This window comes from Pelophylax lessonae (genome assembly GCF_965119305.1).
Source record: "Pelophylax lessonae genome assembly, chromosome: 3".
Taxonomy (NCBI): domain Eukaryota; kingdom Metazoa; phylum Chordata; class Amphibia; order Anura; family Ranidae; genus Pelophylax; species Pelophylax lessonae.
In genome coordinates, this window is record NC_138770.1 from 448,208,561 (window position 1) to 448,226,066 (window position 17,506).

The 17,506-nt window shown below is 40.6% G+C and overlaps 1 protein-coding gene across 1 annotated transcript in view; it reads left to right on the forward strand.

Moving 5' to 3' along the window:
• Positions 1 to 17,506, forward strand: part of SYTL3 (synaptotagmin like 3) — a 126,721-nt gene that overhangs the window by 26,117 nt on the left and 83,098 nt on the right. Inside the window, exons 2-3 of the mRNA XM_082251790.1 lie at positions 13,889 to 14,113; positions 17,284 to 17,499. Of these exons, the coding sequence (XP_082107916.1) occupies positions 14,004 to 14,113; positions 17,284 to 17,499 (326 nt within the window). The 5' untranslated portion in view covers positions 13,889 to 14,003. The remainder of the gene's footprint in view (positions 1 to 13,888; positions 14,114 to 17,283; positions 17,500 to 17,506) is intronic.

Genomic DNA, 17,506 nt, shown 5'->3' on the forward strand with positions numbered 1-17,506 from the left:
TGGTGAAGTCTTCTCTTGATTGTTGACTTTGACACACATACACCTACCTCCTGGAGAGTGTTCTTGATTTGGCCAACTGTTGTGAAGAGTGTTTTCTTAACCAGGGAAAGAATTATTCGGTCATCCACCATAGTTGTTTTCCGTGGTCTTCCGGGTCTTTTGGTGTTGCTGAGCTCACCAGTGCGTTCTTTCTTTTTAAGGATGTTCCAAACAGTTGATTTGGCCACACCTAATGTTTTTGCTATCTCTCTGATGTGTTTGTTTTTTTCAGCCTAATGATGGCTTGCTTCACTGATAGTGACAGCTTTTTGGGTCTCATATTGAGAGTTGACAGCAACATATTCCAAATGCAAATAGCACACTTGAAATGAACTCTGGACCTTTTATCTGCTCCTTGTAAATGGGATAATGAGGGAATAACACACACCTGACCATGGAACAGCTGAGCAGCCAATTGTCACATTACTTTTGGTCCCTTAAAAAGTGGGAGGCACATATACAAGCTGTTGTAATTCCTACACCTGATTTGGATGTAAATACCATCAAATTAAAGCTGAAAGTCTGCAGTTAAAGCACATCTTGTTTGTATCATTTCAAATCCATTGTGGTGGTGTATAGAGCCAAAAAGATTAGAATTGTGTAGATGTCCCAATATTCATGGACCTGACTGTATATACTCAAAGAAGTAGATCTTCTTCCATGAGGCCACATTGCTTACAAGTGTTTGCACTTGCTTGCTGAGAGCCCTCGGTCCAATACTAATGATCAGGAACCAGGGAGCATGATCGTCCGATAATTGTGATAGCCTCTGATTGGTTATCACAGTGATCAGTCTTTGTGCAGCACGCCCCTTAGTTTTTTCTCCCTTTGAATGGAGAAAAGGATACATTATATCTTTTCCTCCTTGTTAGAGGGAAAAATGTGAACAAAAACAAATGTGTTTGTAAAAAAAAAAAATAAATAATAATAATAATAAAAGATAAAGAAATAGAAATAGGTAGATCAGGCTTTGATCTAGATAAGTGTCAGGGTCAAAGGTCAAGGTTAAGGGTCAGCGTATTGGATTTTTTTTTGTTTTCTTCAAGTGTCAGTGTTAATGTTTTAGGTAGGACAAAATAAAAGCAAAATGTGCATTATTTTTTCTGGGCCTTACTACAAATACAAACAACAAATAACATATACATATGTGGTTGTTCTTTAGTGGTAGGTTATGGCTGAATCAAGAAATATACAGCTAAATTTAAAAAACTACATATTTTACTATTTTTTTGTCCGTTTTCTTTTGGCAACAAACAAAATTCAGGAGATGTCCAATACTATTTACCCCAAATGAAAGCTTAATTTGTCCTGGGGAAAGAAAAAGGTATAATTCATAGGTAATAACACCAGAGATAGTTGATCCGGGGATCGGGGAGGAAATGTTTTCCCTAACTGGAGCAAATTTGATCATGCTTTATAGGGTTGTTTTGCCTTTTTCTGGATCAAGTGGGGTAAAGGATTGTGTATATAGAGAGTTTCCATTTATTTTTATTTCTGTTGGTTGAACCAGATGGACTTATATAACCTAACTATGTAATTACTCTTGTATTGTTACATGATGAATAAAGCTAAGAACTCTGATATTGTGTACAGCTATTAAGTGATTTGTTACCTTTTGACAAGTGTTTTGTACCTTTTGGTTGCCACCAGAGTTATTTTGACAGCTTCCCATACCAAATATGAATCTTTTCCTTCCTGTTTTTATTCCAATTGAACATGTTTAAGTACTACATACTCATTTTTAACCCAAAATGGTTAAACTGTTTGTATCACTGTTTTATATGGGAAAAAACAATAAAAATATTACCTACTTGCGCCCCCAATGTACTGAGGATGGCATCCCCCCCTCCCCAGCTGATTCCCACTGTGATTGTACACAGCAGGAGTATGTCAGCAGGTCTTGGCCAATGATCCATGGCTTGGACCTGCTGATCGGCTATGTTCAATCACAGCCCAGAGTCCTGTGTTGTCAAAAAACACAGTGCTCTGTATTGAGGGAAGTGATCATTTTCATGAGCAATGGTAATAAAATACTCCTGATAACTAAACTGATACTTTGCAGTGCGATTTGCGTCAAGATAAATGAATGGGCGCAAATCGCTCTGTAAAGAATCTCATGCAATTTGAACTGGAAGGCGGTGCAATTTCTGTCCCAATCACATGTGATTTCCCCCACTGCTCCTGTGTGTGTGTGTGTGTGTGTGTATAGAAAGGGAAGCGCCATTTAGTGGGCAGTTTATTAAAAATGTTCTGCATAGTGTCCCGAATGATAGCAAATCATGGCCACTCGAGGTAGTCACAGGGCTGGTTATGTAGAGGCAGTCTGCCCCCAAGCTGACATCACTTCCGCCCTATACCCACTAGCTCCCGGAACTTTTCCTCAAGCCCTGCGAGCACCTCCGGCGGCCGTGATTTTCTATGCAAATATTGCATTTGACCAGATATGTACTTAATGTGAGTTATACATTTTTAATAAACTGCTCACTAGATGGCTCTTCCATTTCTATACATACAAACAGGATCTGGGGGGAAATCGCATGTGATTCGGACAGTCCGCTCCCAAGCTGACATTACTTCCGCCCTATAGCCACGGAGTCCTGAAACTTTTCCTACAGCCCTGCGAGCACCTCCAGCGGCCATAATTTTCTTTGCAGATTTTGCATTTGATCAAATATGTACTTAATGTGAGTTATGATATTTTCAATAAACTGCCCACTAGATGGCGCTTCCATTTCTATACATACACAAACACACACAGGAGTGGTGGGGGAAATCACATGCAATTCAGGCAGGAATTGCTCCTCATTCCTGTACAAACTGCATGCAATTCTTTGCAGTGCAATTTGTGCCCATATATTTTGTATTGACGCAAATCGCACCGCAAAGTATCAGTACTTGGTATGGACGAATACTTGACCGAAAGTATCGGTAATGGTCGATAAAAAAACAGTATCGGTGCAAACCTAATCTCTGTTTCTTATTCCTGCAAAGAAGGAATAAGAAACAAAGAGATCTTTAGTAAAAATCAGCACACATTACACATTTAACCCCTTGATAACCCAAGATGTTAACCCCTCCCCAGACAGTGTCATTAATACAGTGACGATGTCTAGTATTATCACTGATCACCGTATTAGTGTCACTGGTGATGTCAGTGGTAGTTAGTCAGTTCCCACTCAGTTTCAGTTAGTGTGGGATTGCCTGCTACACTATTGCGGTCCCATTATAAGTCCCTGATCACAGCCTTTAGTAGCATAAAAAACAAAATGACAAAAATGCCAGTGTATATACCATAGCTTGTAGACACTATAATGTTCAATAATCAATATACACTTAATGGGATTTTATTTTTTAACCAGACATGTAGCAGGATACATATTTGCCTAAACTTATGAAGAAATTTGATTTTTCGGTCTTTTTTCATTTATATAATAAAGTATAAAAAAAAAAAAACAGTGGTGATTAAATACCACCAAAGGAAAGCTCTATTTGTGTGAAAAAATGATATAAATTTAGTTTGGGTACATTGTTCCATTTAGATTCTGTGCCCACGTTACCTACTGGGGTGTCAATTCCAACAGTCAAATCTGCCAGTACCCAAACCTGGAAAGCTTTGCTTAGCACAAATTAACCCAGCTTCAGAAACAGTAATTTTTTATTGGATATGTTTTGTAGCAGAAACTAAAAACATTGTTTTTTTTTTTCAAAATTTTCGGTCATTTATATTATATATAAAAAAAAAACAAAACAGCGGGGATCAAATACCACCAAAGGAAAGCTCTATTTGTATGAAAAAAATTAAATGCATTTTGTTTGGGTACAGTGTTGCATGACTGTGCAATTACCAGTTATAGTAGTGCAGTTCTATATAGAAAAAAATGGCCTGGTTATTAAGGGGGTAAAACCTTTCTGGAGCTGAGGTGGTTAAAGAAGAACAGCATAATGTGCCAGTATTTGTGCATTAACACTGTTGAATCATAACATACTTAATAATTTATTGAAGAGGGCACATTATTCATTATAATATACCAAGTGTATAACTTATGAGCATATAAAAGTATGCAGTGCTTGTTGGGTTAGTGTGCAGGGCTTTGTGTGCATAACAGTAATTTAACATTTATAGCATTCATCCCCCATTCACATTGAAGGCGGGCTTGTAATCGTGCGAGTCCAGCTGAACTGGCACAAATTCAAACCCGCATTTCAGTGCGAGTTTGGGGGCGGTTTGAAAGACATCTGTGTGGGTTCATGCACAGATGTCTAATGAAATTGCCCCCGAAGTTGCCAAAAGAAGTCCAGGAAATACTTTGGAAATTGGTGTGGCGCCGCAAAGTCAGCGTCACTCCGATTGGGACAGTGCCGCTGCCGGCAATAGGCTGCGATTTGGCATGTGAAATTGCGCCAATGTGATCGGGGGCTCAGATTGTATAAAAAATGGATTATGTAAATCAGGTGTGGCTAGCCCATTGATCGTAATCCAGTAGATTACTGATTACTAACAGGTGATGTAGACAAAGAGGCAAGGACAGGCATGGACAGCAGCAAAAATCATCAGATTCTTCTGGCTGGGCTGACAGGTGGTTGCAGACATTCTGTGGCAACTTATGCCCCATACACACATGCAGATTATCTGCAGACTTTTGTCTGCAGACTTACCAAAACCATATAATATGAGGTCAAACCTAAACACTTTCAATTTGTATGCAATCCGGCAGGCCCTTGCACTACATGGAAAAGGTAAGTCTGCAGACAAAAGTCTGCAGATAATCTGCACGTGTGTATGGGGCATTAGCCTGTACAAAGCAATGACAGGCTGACAGGAGCTGCAACTATCTGCACATTTATCCTTAACTGGATGTAACATGTGAAGATCAGCAGACATCTGCAGCTCCTCTTTGTTCCATGACCATAAGCGACATCTACTCTGGTTGTTCATTAATTTTTTTCTATTTTGGGGGGGAGTCTGCTTATCCATATATTAGTTGTCTGCCCTAATGTAATTGACCTTTGATGACTGATCTACTCCAGTTCTATACACTTACTACACTTTAAGTCTTCTACCTGCTAATTTGTACACTCTATCTGTCCTGCTGTTACAAACCCTTGCTTGATTGATAGTTTTATGCTTGCTGCCTGCTGTATTGCCTGCCCTGTTGTTGGTGTCCTATTCCTCCTGACCCATTTTGGAACCGGTCTATTTTAGTTTTTTAATTTTTAAATACAAAGTAGAGAACTTTTCCTCATGCCCGCAGCTGCTCATTTGCAGTTGCTTCCTTGATTAGGTAATTTAGCTGCACTGCCAGGGGGCTTGGCCCATCATGTGCATGTGCAATGTGTTGTGGGTTCACAAGCTAGTGTTTATTTGGCTCTGTAATGTTGCATGTGTGTGCATGTTGGCATGCATGCATTATCATGCATCCTTGATGCCGGGCATGCTCCTGGGCTTTGGAAAGCATTTAAACATTTCCCCTTCTGGTAGAAGATACTCTGTCTTCTTGCCAGCTACCTTATGTGCTAAGATTTCTTTTCTTGTTGCTGACCCAAACCTGCTCATGTCTCCTGCCACCATTGCTGACTCTACCAGTTCCTAAAACTCTATTATATGCCTCTTGCTTTTGACCCCTATCAACCTCTCTCTTGTCTGCTGCCTGCTCGGACCTTGACCCATTCTGCTTTTTGCAGTGTACTGTCTCCACAGTGTAGCAACTCTGTTCCTGTGACCCCTTGGTGGGCCAATCCTAAGAGCCGCGGCCTGGTGATAGCTAGCAGCAAAGTAGTTTGGGGGGTCATTGTGGTCACTGACATTACTCTTTGTGGGGTGTTCTGGTGAAAACCAAGCTTTCACTAAAGCCACACGTACCGAATGTCGGCCGAACGATCGGCCGTCTTTTGTCCGGTGCTGTCCTGTTGGTTGAAAAGTGCTAAAGACTGCACACGAATTTTGTCGGCCAACAACAGCCGACTGCAGAAGTGATATCATGTGATGGTTAACTTTCCGTGTGTTTTTTCTTCTCTGAGCATGCCCAGTCTTGCTCATCTGCTGTTAGTCGGCCGAATTCTGTACTGACTGGCAAACAATCGGCCGTTCTGGTGACGGGCAACAAAAATTTTATAGCCTGCACACCCGATTCTGTTCGGCCGAAAAGTCGCAGTCGGTTGTCGGAAGCATCATACTAACAAGCCGACAATTGGCCGATCGTTCGGCGGCCGAATATTTACGGCCGACAATCGCTACGTGTGTACGGGCCTTTAGACTTTGTGCCTTGGGTGAGCCAGCGTTCCCTACTGGGGTGTACTTGGGTGAGCCAGCGTTCCCTACTGGGGTGTACTTGGGTGAGCCAGCGTTCCCTACTGGGGTGTTAATTCTAACAACCAAATCTTCCGGTTCCCAAAATGGAAAGCTTTCCTTAGCACAAATTAACCCAGCCTCAAATAATACAAAATATCCCCCGTGTTCTGTAAATAGCCATTGCACAGAAAAAAAAAAAAAAAACTTCTCCATTTATTAACAATTATGTCAAATGTCAGCAGATCAGATTAAATCTTGAATCTAGCAGATTTTGCTGACGATGTCACAATTTTTTAGTCCACAAAACTGCTTGGTTATTATCTTTACAATCAATCTGAATAAGTAATGTGAGTGCAGAACAAAATAAAAAAAAGCAGTTCTACAAGCATTAGCCACACTTGTTCATATATTCACATCTTTAGGTATCAGTAGACATAGTTATATTTACATAAATACATGTATTGCTGCAGTAGATAGGCTGTCGTGCATTTTGCTGTTTATTAGACAAGAACTTTCATAACCTTTTGCCAGCCCACATATATAATTTTGACTCAATATGGTTTTGGTAGATGCTAGTGTTTTTACATTCCTAGAAGTGTCTTGTCATGTTCCCACACATAAATTAAATCTACCTATAAATAAACCTTTAAGGCCTCATGCACACTGCTGCTGATAAAGGGACCTTTAAGAGCAATGTAGATAGAGGGAGAGAGCCGCTCAGGTGAGGAAAGGTGCTCCGGTGCAAGTCGGATCCGTCATCCAAAGGTCCGATAGTTCAAAGAAAATGTGACTGCACTCAGAGAAAATTGAAGAATGGAATGTTTAATCCCCGGTAGGATATAATACAAACAGTGCTTCACATAGACACAGGACGGGTAAACGCGTTTCACGATTCTAAGATCGCTTAATCATTACCAAAGGTAATGGTAATAATTAAGCGATCTTAGAATCGTGAAACGCGTTTACCTGTCCTGTGTCTATGTGAACCACTGTTTGTATTATATCCTACCGGGGATTAAACATTCCATTCTTCAATTTTCTCTGAGTGCAGTCACATTTTCTTTGAACTATTGGACCTTTAGGAGCAGTTGAAGGACAGAATGGGGGTGGAAAGAATTAGAACTTAAGGCCGACATCCCAAATATATATGGAAAGAGGGGGGAGGCGTACCTCTGAAAAAAGGGGTCATTGAGTGACTAATGGTCAAGTAAAGGGATCAAAAAATCATATTTGTATGTATAAAAAAGATACAAAATCACTTTAATAATGCAAATACAATAAAAATCTCTTGGACATAATTACATACATGAGCTGACATACAACCAAAGGTTTTGAGACAGAGGACCATTTATAAAGTTACAAAGTAAAGTGATGATGGTGAAACACTGTAGAATAAAGAAGAACCCGTTATATTACCACCCGACGCGTTTCAGAGCTCCTTCGTTCTTCAGGGGTACGTGGTAAGAATGGGGTACAGAGTTTCTGTAATTAAACAATCATTTATACAAACAGCATATACATATTCATGAAAACATAGAATGTTAGAGCCATATAAATGAATATTACTTACATCCGATGAATCACAAAACCTGAATAATCAGCTCAAAGCAATTAAAAACAGAAACCAATGATTTTCTTTCGTTTTCTCAGCCAGTCACCATTCTTTGCAAGAAAAGTTACAGATGTAAAGACAGAGGCCAATCTGGCCAAATGAACTGGGAGCAGTTGGGTGTTTTTTTTCAGCAGACCCTGAACTCTCCTCTGTGTTATCTTACCTGTCCATGTACACTCGTTTATAGTCATTTAGAGGCAGTTGAGTTTAGTGGCATTTTTTTGAAAGCAAAAAAATGCATTCAGACAGAATTTTATTGGAATTTTAAACGGCAAATGCTTATAACAGCGTGCAAACGTGTCTAAACTCGGTAACTCGCATTTATAAGCGTTTAGTTTGTAGGTGTTTTCAATGAGGATACATTTCTGACAATTTTACAATGTAAAAACGCTTCTAAACGCAAACACCACTAAATGCACATAAACGCGGCGTGTAAATGCGGCAAAAGGACATTTTTAACCAGTTACTAGCGGACAAGTTCCAGCATTCAGGAGAGCTTCAAACGTCCCGAGTACATGAAGCCTAAATCTATCTCTATGCCAGAGCCTGTTGCTTGACCCACACCTCCGCAGTCCTATTAATGGTCATTAGTTGGATACCATTTCTTCAAGGGGCTAAGTACAGACTTCCCTTTTTGAGCTATTGATAAATGTAGGCAAACCTTGTAATTTGGAAGGAGTATGTTGTGTTACTATGATTACCTTTCTTCCCAATCTTTCAACCCATTAGCATCCTTATTTTCTCTGTAGCTTGCTTTTCACGTTCTGCTATGTGTCACAGGATTCCCCATATAATTTCTGCTATAGTTAAAGAAAGGGAGACACAAAACAGACATTCTATGCTATACTACAAGATCACTGACCTGGGGGAAAAGAGGATATTTATGATTGATACCCCAGACCCCAGTCCAAATAGTGCCATCAGTTCTTTAGCGTATGTATAGCCAAAACTTTTTTTGTTTTAGATTTGGGTAGAGTAAAGGAGGGTTAAAACCCCTGCTAGTTTATGTTTAGTGTCTGTGTACCATTGGCTACATTTCTGTTTACTTCCTGTGAAAGAAGGCGTTACAGGAAGTTATAAGAAATCCCCCAAAGCAAGGGAAATTCCCCTCTTATACAGTCATCCCCGGAACAGATATCCCCAATGGAAGATTTTCCCTTATCTTTTGCTTTAGGGGCTGAAACTTTGAGTTTCCCCTCGCTTTTTTTCTAGATGACAACAGTAGTCAGTAGAAATAAAGGGATGAATCTCCCCAGTGGGGAAACCCTGATACAGGGTCGAACCCTTCCTCATTGTATCCAAAATCAAAGCAAGGGTTTTGCTTAGAGACACACTTTAGTAAAACACCATTTAGCTATGCTATTTGTAACTATTATATAATAAAGTGATTGTAAATCTCGTTTTTTTTTATTTTTTTTTAACATGTTATAATTACCTGCCCTGTGTAGCTGGCTTTGCACAAAGTGGCCCATATCCTCTTCTCGGGTCCCTCTTCTGTGCTCCTGGCCCCTCCCTCCTGTTGAGTGACATCACAGCTCCTTGTGTCCATTCAGACATGAAGCCGCAACCTGGCCCCGCCCTCTCTCCTGATTGGCTGACTGACTTTGATTGACAGCAGTGGAAACCAATCGTGCCAAACTACTGTCTCACTCAATGAGGAGGGGAGTCCCGGGCAGTTGAGAAACTCCTGCAAAATTGCTGGATAAAGATGTGCTCAGGTTGGCATTAGGGGGGCTGAGGGGGGCTGCTGTACACAGAAGGTTTTTTTATTTTAATGCAGAGAATACATTAAGATAAAAAAAAAAAAAAACCTTCTGCTTTTACAATACCTTTAACTTCACCATCCCGGTATATTTTGCAATGAATTACTTTCAATTGTGATGCATTAAAGTGTTTGCAAAGGTAAACATTAAAAAAAATGCTTTAAAGTAGTTGAATGTGATTTCTCATGGCTGCATTGCCTTCTGGGCTGCTGATGCTCTGATTTACCTGGTTGATCCTGCCTGTTCTGCTCCTCCTACAGGTAAACTGACTATGGTAGCAATGACAGTGGATCCAAAGATACAGTGGTCAGTTTACGTGTTGTGTCATCGCGCTGAAGTTTCAGATGTACTGTGCGAGAGCAAAGTACACCTGTTTTTTCCGTAGTTAGTAAAAAAAGCTGTGCCCTCGCCACCTATACCTCCTGCATAACATCACACTGCTCTTGGCCGAAAAAGGGGGATGTGATGTTTTCTGCCGGGTCCAATTGCATTCCAGTGCCATTTCCCAATCTGACATACATGGCAGGCTCGTGCATTGCTGTGAAGCAAAGAGCGACCACATGGGCTGCACTTTTCTGGGTGAAAATACTCTAAAGGCAAGTTACTTTCTATAACAAATGTCAGTCGATTTATGCTAGCCTTTATACGGTGAAAGATGATTTTGTCAATAGCTAGGTTAACAACCAATTTACAGTGTATTTAAAGCTAAAATCTTTTATTAGTTTTGGATATAATGGGGAAGGTTGAGAATCTCTGTCAGGCTTTTTTTGGTTGGCTCTGAGGAAGAGGAAAGTCCTCGAAACGTGCTAGTCTGCTGTACTGCTGAATTGTATCTGCTATGTGACACGTTGTATTGTGGATCTAAAAGCTGCTGTCTATTTATGAAAAGCTGTGCCATTTGCGTCTATTTGTGAGTATACTACTTACCTTTTTTACTTATTAAGAGTTACATTGAGGATAATGCACTAGGCCTGTGCCCCCTATACTTTGTTTTATGATTTCAGGTTTTTTTTTTTTTTTTGCTATCTGTATCCCAATGGGGAGATTTACCCTCACTATTTCTCCTATTTTCTCAGTAAAGGAAGTGGTGGGAAATCAATAACCTTAACCCTTCCCTAATCTGGCTAAAACTAAAGAAAAAAATGCAGAGTTGTATAAAGTACTCGAAACCCATACTTGAGTAAAAGTACAAGTGCTTGATCAAAAAGTGACTTGAGTAGAAGTGGAAGTGCTCGATCAAAAAGTGACTTGAGTAGAAGTACTAAAGTATTCAACATTTTTTGTACTTAAGTATTGCAAGTAGTTTTTTTTTTTTAATTTTTCTACTCAAGTACTGAAAATAAAAGTACCAGTAGTTTTGAAAAAAAAATTCTACTCAAGTACTGAAAGTAAAAGTACAAGTACTGTGTTATGTAGTTATTAAAGAAAGAAGTCAAAAGTTTGAACATCATATTGTTTTTTATCATTTCAAATGCAGATTTTATTTATGCATACAGTAGCATTTATTTTCATATGCGCTGATAATACACATGTTTTGAGCTTCATGAAACCTGCCATCTACTGTTCTGGCAGTGGTAATTTTTATAATTGTAACGAGTAACTATGCAGCACAAAAAAAAATATCGGAGTAGAAGTATTGAAATCATTGAAAAAAATGTAGTGAAGTAAAAGTGGAAGTAGGAGAAAAAAATTCTACTCCAGGAAAGTACAGATACCGCCTTTCGGTACTTAAGTACAGTAGTGAAGTAGTTCTACTTAGTTACTATACATCTCTGAAAAAATGTATTGGCTGTATATAGACTTTAATGAAGGTAAGCAGACGTTTCAATAACACCACGCTGGATGCCTTATTTTTATTTGATGCAGCTAGTTTGTTTTGAGTATTATTTCTTAACCGCTTCCTGACCCGCCGCCTTTTTACTGCAGCAGGGTGGCTCTCCTGCCCAAACCGATGTAGACCTACATCGATCGTGCGCGCAAAGCTAGAGGGCGAGCACGTGCTGCCGGTGGAGCGCTTCCGCTCCCACTCGGCAGCGGGGAAGCCGATGCACGGGTCAGGCGGCTCCGATTGCCGCCTGACACCCGCGATCGCTACCCGCTGAGAGAGAAGAACGGTCAGCTGTTGTAAGCACAGCTGACCGTTCTTCTCCCTGGAATGATCATAGAGCCCATGTGATCCTTCTATATAGGATCATATGTCTCTATGGTCATTTCAAAAACCACGCAACCCCAGTTAGAATCACTCCCCTAGGCTCACATTTAACCCCTTGATCACCCACAGGGTTAACCCCTTCCCTGCCAATGGCATTATTACAGTAACTGTGCATATTTATAGCACTGATTACTGTAGTAATGTCACTGGTACCCCCAAAAGTGTCAAAAATGTCAGTTAGAGGTCCGATCTGTCCGCCGCAATGTCGCAGTCCAGCAAAAAATCGCAGATCGCGGCTAGTAAAAAAAACCAATAAAAATGACATAAATCTTTCCCGTAGTTAGTAGACGCAATAACTTTTGCGCAAACCAATCAAAATACGCTTATTGCGATATTTTTTTTTTTTTTTTACCAAAAACATGTAGCAGAAAACAAATTGGCCCAAAATGTTAAAAAATTTTGATTTCTAAATGTTTTATTTTTTTTTGGAATGTTATATAGCAGAATGTGAAAAATATTTTTTTTTTTTTTTTTTCAGAACTGTCGCTCTTTTTTGTTTATAGCGCAAAAAATAAAAATCGCAGAGATGATCAAATACCACCAAAAGAAAGCTCTATTTGTGGGAAAAAAATTTATTTGGGTACAGCGTCGCATAACCGCGCAATTGTCCGTTAAAGTAACGCAGTGCCAAAAAATGGCCTGGTCATTAAGGGAGCAAATCCTTCCGGTCCAAAAGTGGTTGATGAAGAATTATGCATAGCAAATACCCAGATGTTTCAAAAGCTCCACGCTGGATGCTCCTTTTTGTATTTGATGCAGCTAGTTTGTTTTGAGTATTATTTCTTAAACAGTAACTCCACTTTTTTTGAGAAAAAAACATTCCACTCTTGGTGATCTATGTACATTGCAAGGATTTTAACAAACTTTGTTGCAAATTCCTACCTTTTGTTATTCTGAAGCAATCCCTGTGTGTTTGTCTGTATCCATGGGGGAAAGTGAATCTAATGGGAGTGGTTTCATAATGATCAATCAGCTGTGCACCTGCAGATCTCTAATGAGGAAAGCTGCTGGGCCTGCATCCCTTTAGATGTGTTCCTATTGGGAGTAGCTCACCAAAAATTACATTTTTGTTGCAGGGGATGCCTGAAATCTGACTTGTATCTTAGTGCAGACTTCTGGGAAAATTGGTGAGCCAATCACACAAGCAGGAAATGATGTTTCTGGGTACATTCTGTGTACAGAACACCACCAGGTAGCCATATTGCATTACATTTTACAGAAAATAAAGGTGCTGTAGATTGAAAGGGAAAGGTAATTTTTAATAACATTCAATTACAATATGATTTGTTTCGCAATTGTATACGCTATGTGATTTTTGTTCCTTATTTGCTATTTTTTTTTCCCCCACGAAAGGGGAGTTACCCTTGAAAGAGCAATATGGTACACAGTGCACAAAATACATCTGAAATGATAATACCTCTTGATAGCATTGTATACAATAAAACCTTTGCTGCTGTGCAGGCCTATAACTCTAGAGGAGACCAACTTTCTGCATTTAAAGTGGAGGCTGAGTGCTGAAAGCGAAGCTATTTCATTTGGTCTGCAAGCTGTGCCTAATGAATGGCTCCACTTAGCTGCCGCACATTATATCATCCTAGTCTTGGCACATTATCACAAATAAGTGGTTATGTTTCCCACAGCTACATTATGGGTTTAAGACCAGAAATAACAATATGAAACCACATTTTTATTTGATTTCTGAATAGGAGAGGTTTTTTTTTTTATTTCTTCTTAAACATGCATGTTTTTATTACCTTGGAAAGAAACACGCTGCATTTAGAGTCTAATGGGCGAAACGTTCTTTGGTAAAAGCAGAGATAAACTGAATCTTAAGACTGTTTAGGTGTCCTCCCAGAATTGTTAATGACAGAGTAGAAATTGTATTGATTTGTCTGCATTGTTCCAGAGATAGGAAAAGTTGAGCTTCATAATTCAGTACTTTCCTGCTGAGTAGATGTTCTCTTCTGTCTCAGGATAATGGCACATTAAGCAGAGACGTAACTTCAATCAAGTGCTGACATCTATGAAAGCTGCGTTACAGCTAAAGCACATAATAGCAGGTGGGGATATTGCTGGACCTGAGCGAAGATGGCTGTTGATTTTGATCTTAGCTGGCTGAAGGAACTCGAAAGAGAAAAGGTTCTTGACGTCTTATATCGAGACCAGGCACTTCAGAAATCAGAGGAGGAAAGAATAAGGTATTGTGGATATTTTTTATCTACTATGCATAGTACAAATATGGGTGTTGTACATGTACAGTATATATTTTTGCGCTTCTATAACAAAAACTTTATAGCCAAAGAATGCATTTAAAAGTATAACATTCCTTATCCAGCTAGTTAGTAGTACAAACAGCTTTCAACATCTGCAGCTAGAAGGTAAACCATATAAAACAATCTGTGGTCATGGAAGCATGTACTGTATGTAGTACTTCTACAGAATATTAGTTATTTGACATTCATATAACTTTTCAACGTTACCTATGTTCCTGCTGGTGATGTTTTAGGCTAAAAACATGTGGACCCATGGCTTTTGGAATTATCCTATTTGTTAGTGCAGGGGACCTGGGGTACGCAGAGTCATTGGAGGCACAGAGGGGCTGATGTTACTGAAGACACTGGGATTGCAGGGGGGTCGCTGGTGGCAGAGAAGTGCAGGGGTGATTTGAGTCACAGGAGTGCAGTTGTCTCTGGAGTCACATGAGTGCAGTGGACACTGATGACACAGGTGCACAGGGGGACACTGGATGCACAGGAATGCAGGGGTCACTGGAGGCACAGGAGTGCAGGGATCACTGGAGACACGGGATTGCAGGGGTCACAGGAGGCACAGCAGTGCAGTTGTCTATGGAGACACAGGAGCGCAGTGGACACTGAAGACACAGGAGCACAGGGGTCACTGGAGTCACAGGAGCGCAGTGGACACTGAAGACACAGGAGCACAGGGGTCACTGGAGTCACAGGAGCGCAGTGGACACTGAAGACACAGGAGCACAGGGGTCACTGGAGGCACAGAAGTGCAGTTGTCTCTGGAGACACAGGAGTGCAGTGGACACTGATGACACAGAAGCACAAGGGGTCACTGGAAGCAAAGGGGTGCAGGGGTCACTGGAGGCACAGGAGTGCAGTGGTCTCTGGAGACACAGGAGTGCAGTGGACACTGATGACACAGGAGCAGAAGGGGTCACTGGAGGCAAAGGGATGCAGGGGGCACAGGGGAGCAGGGGTCACTGGAGGCACAGGAGTGCAGTTGTCTCTGGAGACACAGGAGTTCAGTGGACACTGATGACACAGGAGCACAAGGGGTCACTGGAGACACAGGATTGCAGTGTTCACTGTCACTGAAATGTATGGGGAACACAGGAGATAGACACTGGAGGCATGAAGGGGGAGGGGCTTAGCTTAGGTGTAGTGACATGTTATACACTGAGCTGCATGTTGCTTCAGCATTTGAAGCAGACACCAATTATGAGCGCTGTTTCCCTATTAGCTAGATCACCAGTATGCCCTTGGTGTAACCCAAAAGTACTGGCAGCTATGTGCCGTAGAGGAGACCTGTCACTGGATCGCCAAAAACATAACAACATTTACATAATTATACTGCATACAGAGCAATAACTGAAAACCAACTGTGTATTGGCCCAATTCAGCTGATGATCCAAAAAGGATTAAAGCTGTAATAAACCCAAAAGCAAACATTTTTATTGCAGCATACCAATTATTAGATGCAATGGCTGCATTTGTTTTCTTTTTGTGCTTTCTTTCCTTTGTTTTCATCTAGTGTTCCAGCCAGTAAGTCTGTTGCTTTTCAAAAGAACCAAACTCTGTTCCAGATGTATCCGATTACAGGGGTGATACCCATTTACCACTGCCAGGGGTGCTTACAGTGGTCAGCTTGTATTTATTCATGTAAAACCCTTATTTCAAAAGAAACAAACTGTTTGCTGTAACTGAATATTAAGTGTAAGCTGGTGCTTGGTTTCAATTTGTTAGTGTATTTTAATCTGCTAGCTCATCTAACACTCCTTTGCCCCAGGTGCCCCCTGTGCTCCTTCATCCAGAGTGGGGGCACTCTAATACAGGAGATGTGTTACTGGCCAGATTACCAGGTGAAAACAGAAGGGAAATTTTGCTGATAAGCTGCAATATATTACATGTTTGGTTTTGGGTTTAATACTACTTTAATGTTATTCTTTGGAATTAAACTCTTATGTGTTCTACAGACAACTCTGGAACATCATATACCAAAACAAAAGTCAGCTAAAAAGGTTGAAAATGCTTGGTAAATTCCTATTATCACTGCAGTTCCTCCTAAGAGTGCCTGTTTAAAGGCTTAGTTCACCTTTACCAAAAAACTGCTAATACAGATAAGGGGTGTCTGTAGATAGAGGTAAACTGTGCAGTTCTGACTAAAGTTGAATGATGACTTTGCTATAGATGTAGGCCATTTATGTACCACCTGGAGCCTGATTGGAATACTCCCAGAATGTTGCTAGGACGTTGCTAAGAAAAGCCTAGGTCATTACTGCTCACCTCCACCATCACAAGAGTGAGCTGTCAAACTCTGATTTCAGAGCTACGAGAGGGAGAGAGAGCGAGCGCGAGCTCATTGTGATGGTGGAGCAGTAATGACTAGGCCTCTCTTAGCACCGTCCTGGGAGTATTCCAGCCAGGCTTCAGGAGGTACATAAATGGCCTACACTGATAACAAGGGCATTATTCAACTTTAGTCTGGGCTGCCCTGTTTGTTTTTATCTGCAGACACCACTTAACTGCATAGACAGGGTTTTTTTGTAAAGTTGAACTAATCCTTTAAAGAGTATTTCTATACAATTAAGCACAAATTAGCGTATCCAAGCTTCAAAGCAACCCTTTCCTTTGCCAATGCTTACATATATACAATTCTAAGCTTTTATTAACACAATGGTGCAATCAAAAAACTCTGCTCCAGTGTGTCCTTTGAGACCCAGTTATTTCCCAAATGGGATAGGTGGAGTTGCACCCAGTTGACACTTCAAAGACACCTCAATCCTTCCTGTGATCACATTCGAATACCCCGTGCTGAGCAGTAGGCATATATCAGTGATGAGGAGCTGTTAGGGGTGGAGGTGAGAAGTTCTAAAAGCTGCTTGACAAAAAGTAAACATTTACATTTAACTAACAGTCTGCTTAGGCTAAAAATTTTGGAGAAAGGAGTGTGTTTGAAACTGCTGATGAAGGTCATGATACAAGGCCTACTGTGTTTAAATGGAGGGTTCTATTGGAACATTTTACTTGGGTATGTGTTTCTGCATTTCTTATTGGTATTGTTGATTATTTGTACCAATGCCATTTATGTCTGTTCATGTCCTTTCTGTTATTTGATGCAGAAAATTGAAAACACATCTACAACAGATTCGATGGAAGGGTGCAAAAAGTGTAAGCCAAGAATACCAAGAGAGGTCTTGTGCCCGCTGCCAGAAAACCCTCGGAAGGATTGTGAACAGAGGGGCTGTTTGCAATGGCTGCAGCCACAGGGTCTGTCATGAATGTCAGGTTTGCCACTACAGTCTGGCGTGGAAGTGTACGGTGTGCAATGCTCATGGGTAATAA